We start from the raw sequence: 8,384 nt of genomic DNA, 5'->3' as shown, positions 1-8,384 counted from the left end.
AAGCTGAAATTGAAGCAGGGGAGAAAACCTTCAGGCTGTATCTGACCCTCGGTGCAAAGCGCATACGCTTTGCTATCTTACTTGTTTTAATATGCATCACCAGATACCTGCACGACGCAGATACCAGCCGAGATAGCAGGGAGCTGAATAGCTCAAGGCCCAGCTTTTCTCACCCCAACAACAAACCTGCAAAGCACGGAACAAATAGCAGTACCCAGCACGGCAGGTGCAGCTTTGATGGCAGACTGACGGCAGCCAGAACCCTCCGTATGTGGCCGCGGCGCGTGCTGCAGGGCTCCAGCGGGTGCGTGCCCGTGAATGTCCGATACACCGCGGGGTGCAAGGCACCTGCACCACACTCAGCGCTGCGTTCGCTTCGTCGCCGAGGCAGCTGGGACAAGGAGTGGGCTGTGTTTAAACTTATTTTTCTTTCACCAAACAGCGGAGGTGGTGACCTTTGCGAACGGTCACCTGAAACCGGCCTGCTCCCCCGGGCTGTGCGAACGGCGCGTGGGGCACAGCTGCCTCTTGGCACTCGCTGGCCTGGAGCAGAGCAACCTCGCTGAAGGAAGTGACTCTGCTCTCCCCGCACCTCTGCCACCCTAACAAAATGAGCTAGGTGGAGCAGATTTTCAGCCAAAAAAACATGCTGGGTTTAATCATATTGAAAAATACTCGTATTGCTTTTTATTTTGTGTACTAAGACTTGCTCGGTTTCCCTTGATCGTTTACAGAAATGGCACCCAGATTAAATGAATCAATTTGAAAAGCTGCACCCTCCCCATCGGTGTGTGAAGTCAGGTGAGCCCAGGGAGAACCACCACCAACGTCCGCCAGCAGCTACCCTTCAGGATGCTGGGCAGAAGAGACATTCAACCTTTTCCTCTTTTGCCATGGCCAGAAGGCATAATAGGAGTGCCCCTTTTCTGGGGCTTGCAAAATAACCCCCATCTGTGCTTTCTGAGCAAGAAGAAACTATTTCTTCATATGCAGGCTGATATGGAAACACCTGCCAATGTCACAGAACAGGGGGATTCCCTCCTAAGGGTGCCTCAGTCCGGGTTCTTGCTAGGTAAATCCATATAAAGGTTTAAAATAACAAGGAGATTAATCAGTGAGTAATCCCTAAGCGACACAGAGAATACATCAGACTATTAATTTTTCCCATGGTATGAATGTGCCATTTATTCCCTCTTCTTCACAGCCACTATTGGAAAGGAGCGCAACACCGAAGCAAACGACGTGCCAAAAACGTGTTTAATGCAGTAATATTTATGTAATCTCACGTGCTACCTGTTGTGCAGAGGGGCCACGATTAAAGATGCGGCTATTTCTTAGTCAAAGGTTATGGAAAATCTCAGCTGTCCCTGATAGAGACGCAGCACTTGGCTGCAGCTGCACGTACAGTAAGCGAGGAGCACAAAAATAGCCAGGCAAACACGCCAGCAATGCACGTAACGAGGTGGCCCCTGCCACGGAGCCCGAGAAAGGCCAGGCGAGCGCCTGGGGTCTGGGCGAGGGGAGAATTCCCACTTGATAAGATTCAGCATCCCAGACTTCTGCAGTCTCCAGCCTCGGGGTACCCTGACGTGTTCCTGTGCCTCAGGACAAGGGCCCACGTCATTTTTGCAGATCTTACTGTCTGGCCAAATGAAGTAGTTAAGAGTAAGGAAAAATGAGGTACAATGTGGTTACATGAATAATTGCAGTGCGCTAACCTTTTGTTGCTGGCTCGACGATGGGTATTTCTGCCTTTTACACTTCTAAGAGTTTGCAGTTTGTCTGGGTAAAGACTGCAAAATGTCTTTGTAAGGAAAAAAAAAAAAAAGAGTTGCATTGCCTGGCTCAGCCAGCTACAGCACAGTCCTGCATTTGCCCGATTCCCAAGAGATTTAACAAAAACAAAGGACCAACAGCTTAAACCTTCCATTGAAACCAAGGAACTCGACTACAAGCCAGCTAAAATAGTTATAAAACCTCACTGGGTTTAACCATCGTTAAATTACTGTCATCCAGAGATCCAGAGAGAAAGGCTACTGGCTCGCACTAAAGCAGAAGAAAGTTAACTCGTGAAAACGTCAGAGAAGGGCACAGGACCAAGTAAGTCCAAAGGATGACCCTGCTTGCTCAGTTTAATCCAAGAACAAGCTCAGACAAAAATCCCAGGTGTGAATCGTGTGAGTGCTTATCTCGATTTTTTTGTTCCTTGAATCCGTTCCTAACCACGCCAGCCTAACCAACTCCACCTCCCTCGGGCCCTCCTAGCTTAGGCAGCAAGCCATCCCCCTGCGCGACGCGCTGACTGCGTGGGTGCTGAGCGAAACCCCAGCTTTCTAACAACTCCCTCAGCTAAACCCCGTCCCGGTCGATCCGTATTTTGCTTTTAAGAGCGCATGAGCACAGCTCGCATCCAGCCTCGCTGGCTGCACACACCGCCCGGACAAGAGAGGACAAGCCCGGAGCGGGCGCTGGGAGGAGAGCAGCGGCGCTGAGCGCTCACGTTGCCCTTCCCAGCCCGCAGAGCTGGAGGAGAGAGGCGGCCAGACAGAGGACAAAAAACACCGAAAGAAAATGCGGGAGCCCTTTGATCAGTGACGGGCTGTGCTGCAGCCCAGGCTGGATTACAGGCTTTCCTTGCCGTTGGTACTTGGGAGCGTTTCTTCTGCCAGAGGAGCAGTTGAAGTTCCTGGCGTGGTTACTGAGCTGCTTCCCGCTGGCTGGGGGGAGAAGGGGGAACTTTGAACCCTTTTATCTACGTTAAGCAATGAGGATTCCTTGCAGACGTGTGGTTTTGCTGTTTTTTCCTTCATTTTTTAAGGCCAAGGACAGAAGGATGAATATGCAGGATGGCTGCTGCAGTGGCCTGGCTCTTTGCTCCTCATGTGGCTTCATACCACCTACCAAAATAACATACATATATATATATATTTACACTTTTTTTTTTTAACATTTTGTTTTAAGGCAATGCTGGGAAAAGACTTTGCTAAACCCAGAAACCACAACTATAAGTTGTTTTGGGGAGAGACCAGACAAGACGGGGCTTTGCCCCTGTCCCAGGGGGATTGCAATTTGAGGACATTTCTCACGTAGCAACTCCCAGACAGCTTCAGCCAGCAGCCCCAAGCTGGAAGGAGTCGCACACCAAGCCCCAAATCGTGTTTTGCACTGTTTTGTCCGTGCCAGTGAAGCAAATGAAGTGTCAATAGCCCAGACGGACTCACAGGGAGTTAGGGAGGACGATGTGCTGCCCAGGAGGTGGGCACGGCAGGAAGCTCTGCTTGCCCCCCCCCAGAGACCACCACTCGCACGGAGACACCCCTAGAAGCCGTTCGGTGCTCCAGGGGGTGCACAAGGATCTGGACCTTACTTTGAGGGTTCCCCCAAAGAACAGAAGGTTGCCCCTTTAATTCCAGGGCAACTTTTTTCTCCCCAGTCACCCACGGTCCCTAACAATCTGATTTCCAGAGGGGTTTCTGAGTAGGTCGATGCTTTCTTTAGGTACAGCCCAGGACCAGGGGAGCAGCAGGAGCTGGGTGTGAGTCACCTCACACACGCGGCAGGGAAGTGACACCGACACCAGCACCGTGCTGACCTCGGGCGCTGAGCTTCCTCATTGCAGGGGGCATCATCATCTGGAGATAAGCACATAAACACTCCGTGTTTGTGAAAAAAACAGCCTTTCTTTCACATGACTTCATCTCTCTGTAAGTGATTAACGTTTAAGAAGCTGCACGTTGGTAACTGAAGGTTTAAACCCTCTGGTGATTCCCAGGCAGAGCCAGGGCGGTTGCGGCGCTTTCGGTACCTGTGTCGGCCTGGAACCAGCCGCCCAGGCAGCACGCAGCGATGGCTTGAGCCCTCTTGGAGGGAGCCAGGCAGGAGGACGAAGGCATTGACTAAAAACCATCCTGCCGCGGTAATAAATAAAACGGCACGTGAAGTTTAACCAAAAAAAAAAACCACCAACCCTACAAATTCCGTTCCCTGTGTCGACCCTTTCGGTCTTAAGGTGAAATCCTCCTGCCCCCCCCCCCCCCCCGCCGGGCTGCTGCCCCTCGGGCTCCCTGCCCAGCGCTGCGGGGGGCTCGGAGCCACCCGGCCCCGGCCGCGGCCCCCGTGGGGGGCTCCGAGCGCCCTCCCCGCTCCCGCACCTGCCCCTTCCTCCGCGGCGGGCGCTGCCCGGGGGCGGGCGGCGGGGGGGGGTGGGGGGGGCGCTGCCCGGGGCCGCTCCCGTTCGGCCCCGGCCCGGTCCCGGTCCCGCCCCCGCTCCGCGCCCAGCCGCGGGCAGCTCCGCAGGAGCGGAGGCAGCGGCGCCGATGTGGGGCCGCCGCCGCCCGCAGGGCCGGCACCGCAGAGGTAGGACCGGGGGGGGCGCTGGGGGGCGGCGGAGGCCCACGGGGGGGTTTTTTGGAGGGGGGGGGAGAGCGATGGCCACGGCCCCGGGTCAGCGGGGGGCGGCGGGATCCGGCCCCCCCCCCGCAGGGTACCGGGCTGCGGAGGGCGAGCCCCGCTCCTCCCGGGCTCTGCCGCAGCCCGGGGCAGGAGGGGGAGCCGGGGCAGAACCTGGCTCGGGCTTCAAACCCCCGCTCGTTTCCAGTTAAACCTCCGCAGGTGTCCGGCAGCAGCCGGGCAGCGCGGGGCGGAACCGGCCCGAGCCGAGCGGGAGCGATCCCGCGTGGGGTCACCCGGGGGGGGCGAGCGCGGGGCTCGCGGCGAGGCTTCCCGTAAGTTTGCTTCGCGTGGCCTTACTCAGCTGCGAGGCACTCCCGTAATTACGGCTGCAATTAAAAGCAGCAGCATCCATTTACATCAGGTCCCGGTCATTTTGAACCATCATCTAATGAGGGCGTTCGTGTAGGGATAGCTATGCAGGATGAGGGCACTGCGCGGGGAGCTTCTCGGGGAGGGTTTTTGTTTGGGAACTTGGTCGAGGTCACTCGGAGGGAGGGTCTGCTCGGATTGAGTGAAATAGGACATTTTGTTAGGAAAAAGCACGCAGTTTTACCAACGTAGCCCAGCAGCGGGGTGTTGTTGGATTAAATGAAGTGCTTTTAGCAGTTTTATGGGTTTTGTGTCATCCATCTAATTAAAAAAAAAAAAAATCAGCTTGGTTACACCAGCCTATTTCTCAATTGGATTGCATCAACGTTCCTTTTGCTCTTCTGAATCAGAGATTTGGTCAGCGCAGCTTGTGTCTGGTGTCTCGCTGCCGGCGGAGCAGCGCAGCTGCATCCCAGATTGCTGGCTGAGGCTGTGTGGTTTCCTTAGGGCTCGAGCCGCACGCTGGCCCGGCCGTTTGTCTCTGCATCGGACTTTCAGCACTGGAAGGCGTTGTAGGGAGGGTTTCTGCTTTTTTTTTTCTGAAGGAAAAGACTTGGTGGGGCACCCTCACCTTCTCGCTCTGTGTGTTATTTTTGATTATTGTTTTGCGTACGGAATATAGGGTAGGCTTGTTGTCCCCACGCCCTGCGTGGGGCAGGTCCATGGAAAAGTTCACAAGGCAAAGGTTGCAGAGATGACAAAAACTCCCAACGTGCAGTGGAGGAAGCAGCAGCCACAGATATGGGAAGTGCTGTGTTCCTTGTGCCTGCTCTGGTTTTCCCCAGAAGCCTTTTTTTGTCCCATTTTTGGTCAAATAATTGTCTGCTAACCTTTTGTCGCAGACAGTGCTTGACTTGTGCTCTCTGAGAGCGTAAGAGGTCCAGTGATTAAATCCTACAAGGGGGTAAAAGGGAATAAAGAAGTCTGAAGTCGCTCATCTGTCTTGTTGGGCACTCTAGCAGCTGAAATTAAGTAAGCTAAGTGGATTCCTGGTTTTATTCAATTTTTATTAGGTGCTCAAAGTGGGGACGTGGAAAGGAGCCACACGCGTTGGTATTTGCAGAGGCCGGGGGGTTATTTTGGCGTGATTTGGTTGCGCGGAGGGGAAGTTTCCGGTGGAGTGCTGGCCTGGCTCACTCCAGGAGACTGCGTTGGCTCAGGCTGGCTAATAACCAGGCTTGTTCTTGGGTGCCTGCCAAACCCTGGCCCTAAATATTGTAATCGCACGCTAATTATGAATACTGATCCCCAGACGTATTTAATGTGCTGCCAGGTGAAGTGCTAACCTTGGAGTCGCTGAGTGTAGCAGCGTGGTTTGGGTAAAATCGCTCCGACCTGGTGGGTCCGTGAGTTTGTCTCGCTGCGACGAGAAGCGATGTTTCTGGTTTTGCACGAAGTGTGTTGTGTTACCCGCATGGTTTGAAGTGCCCTTGAGGTTCTGCTATGTCCAAAAACCTCGTCTCTTGTTTGAGAGGCTGGTGAAGGGGGGGCTCCTCGGGGCACTGGCATCCGTAACGTTTGAGGAGCTGAATCTGCGCGCTGCGATGAGCCTGAAATCTTTCAGTGAGCGACTTCTGTGGTAGGGCCTGAATGCAGACGACGAGTCTCCTAATTGCACTGACTTTTCTCCACGTGATGGATAAGAGGGTTGTTTTGTAATGTTTTATTAATAAAATGGGATGGATTTGTCGTGAGTGCCCTTGTGGATATAATGTGCCTGTTGCAGCTTTAAATCTGTGCGTGTGGGTATAATTTCAGCACGACTGGTTACTTAGATATCCAAAATGACTGCGTGGCATTAGTTTTCAGATGATTCAGGACGTTACTATCTTATTTACAGGCCATGAAGCCCTTAGTTCCCCTTGTCACTAGACAGTGGACTACCAAACTTCTTCCCAACCTTATTCTTTTTTTCTGATGTGCGTTTTCTCCTCTCTCTGCGTAGCGTCAAGCCTCTCTCTTCTCCATGGGCTCGGGGCTGGCTGTGTGCGTGTTGTGCCCCAGGACAGGGATCTCTGGGCTGCCGGGGCTCAGGGGCTCTCAGCTTGCTAAGGGGTTGGCGCGAAGCCGTGTGGTGACAGCGACACGTCACTCGGACGCGCTGGTCCTGCCCCGCTCAGAAGGGCTGCGGTGCGGCGTCTTTTGAGACGGGTTCACACTCGGATGGTTTCTCCATCTGCAGATAGCAGTAAGTTTTGTGAGCTGGATTCGTCTGTACTGAAACTGCCGAGGCTTGGTTTGATCCTGCGTGTATTTAGGTGCATAAACAGGAAAGTTTCCTTAAACAGCAAGAAATCCTCACTGCTGGATGACATACCCAGTTTGCCCATGGGTAGTTTATGTCAAGTGATGCAAGGGACAAAATATTTGTAGCGATTGATTCATAGTTAAAAGCTTCCGTATGGCTACGCACACCTCTTTTGACATAAATTAAAAATTTGAGTTGTTTTAACTCATCTGAGATTGTTTTTGACAATTATTGCTGCCACAACAATATTTGGATTTAAGGCTGCCTTTTTCTTCCTCTTAAGTTTTCTCTTATGATCGTGTATCCCTGGAGATCTAATCGATGTTGTCAGTTAATAACAAGCAACATTTGTCATTCATGGGAACCCGACGGATATTCTTCAGCTTGGAGCTCTGCAGCATCCACCTTCTGTGCTGAGGAGGGAGAAAAACAGAAAAGCTTCGTAGTTTTTCTCTTATCAGTGTGAAACCAGTTTCCCCAAAACTATGGGGGGATTTCAGGGGTTCATGACCTCTTGCAATCAAAAAAATTTAGGTGGCTTGCAAGAGGCAGGCTGGTAGGGATGAAGGAGGAGTGGAACAAGCACCAAGGCAGCCCTCGTTGTGGAGGAAAGCAGCTCTCCTGTTAGTCAAACTCATTCCTCATTTTTTGTAGAAGATTGATCTAGCTGTATTTTTTTTCTTTTTCTTCTCTCCCTCTCTTTCATTTTATTTTATTTTATCTCTGAGAAATGCTCCACTTGGGGGTTAGGGTATGGAAACGTAAAATTCAAGCAGTTCTGGAAGAGATGTCTCCCATGGATATAGGTCTTGTGGCTGTAACTGTTTGTTCTTCCCCAGGTCTGGGTCAGGTCTGAGGACCTGGGCTCATCCAGTGCCAGTCTCGTGTCTGATGGGGAAGGCTGAAGTGCAGGCAGGGTATCTTTTTTCTCTTGGTAGCCAGTTTTCACTAAAATGTAGGAGATTTTAATGTTTTTGAGACCTGTGTCCAAAAAGGTTCAAATTAATGGATGACCTGGCCATGTGATTCCTGAAGGGACAGGGCTCGAGCAAGCGAGCCTGAACAGCTGATGTTTCATGGGCGGTGGAGAGTGCATGCGTTTGCATTTGATCTGTTTTGGTTTTGCTCCACCATCATATCCCGTTTACATAGCCGAATACTAACATGAAGTGAATTATATCAAGCCCATCCCCACTCACATACTGGAGGGAGGCTGTTTATGCTGGGACATGAAAGTCTTCTAACAACATTAATATTCAGGATTGTGTTTGGGCACCCAAGCTTCTTGGTTTCCTTTTCCTCTAGCAAACCTCTC

General features: G+C 52.2%; 1 protein-coding gene across 4 annotated transcripts in view; it reads left to right on the top strand.

Moving 5' to 3' along the window:
• Nucleotides 1–4,082: 4,082 nt before the first annotated feature.
• LOC310880489 (6-phosphofructo-2-kinase/fructose-2,6-bisphosphatase 4) overlaps nt 4,083–8,384 on the top strand; it is a 49,628-nt gene continuing 45,326 nt past the window's right edge. The window contains exon 1 of one of the 4 annotated variants that reach the window (XM_083796353.1): nt 4,083–4,356. Coding sequence is in view for 1 of the 4 variants with exons in the window: in XM_083796359.1 (XP_083652485.1) it covers nt 4,317–4,356 (40 nt within the window). In the remaining 3 variants the exon portion in view is untranslated. Of the gene's footprint in view, nt 4,357–4,838; nt 4,855–8,384 lie in introns of those variants that run through there. The other 3 variants (XM_083796352.1, XM_083796359.1, XM_083796358.1) reach the window with 3 other exon arrangements.

The sequence above is a fragment of the Anser anser genome (genome assembly GCF_964211835.1).
Source record: "Anser anser genome assembly, chromosome: 12".
In the NCBI taxonomy this organism is placed as follows: Eukaryota; Metazoa; Chordata; class Aves; order Anseriformes; family Anatidae; genus Anser; species Anser anser.
This window is presented reverse-complemented; position numbering and strand designations above follow the sequence as displayed.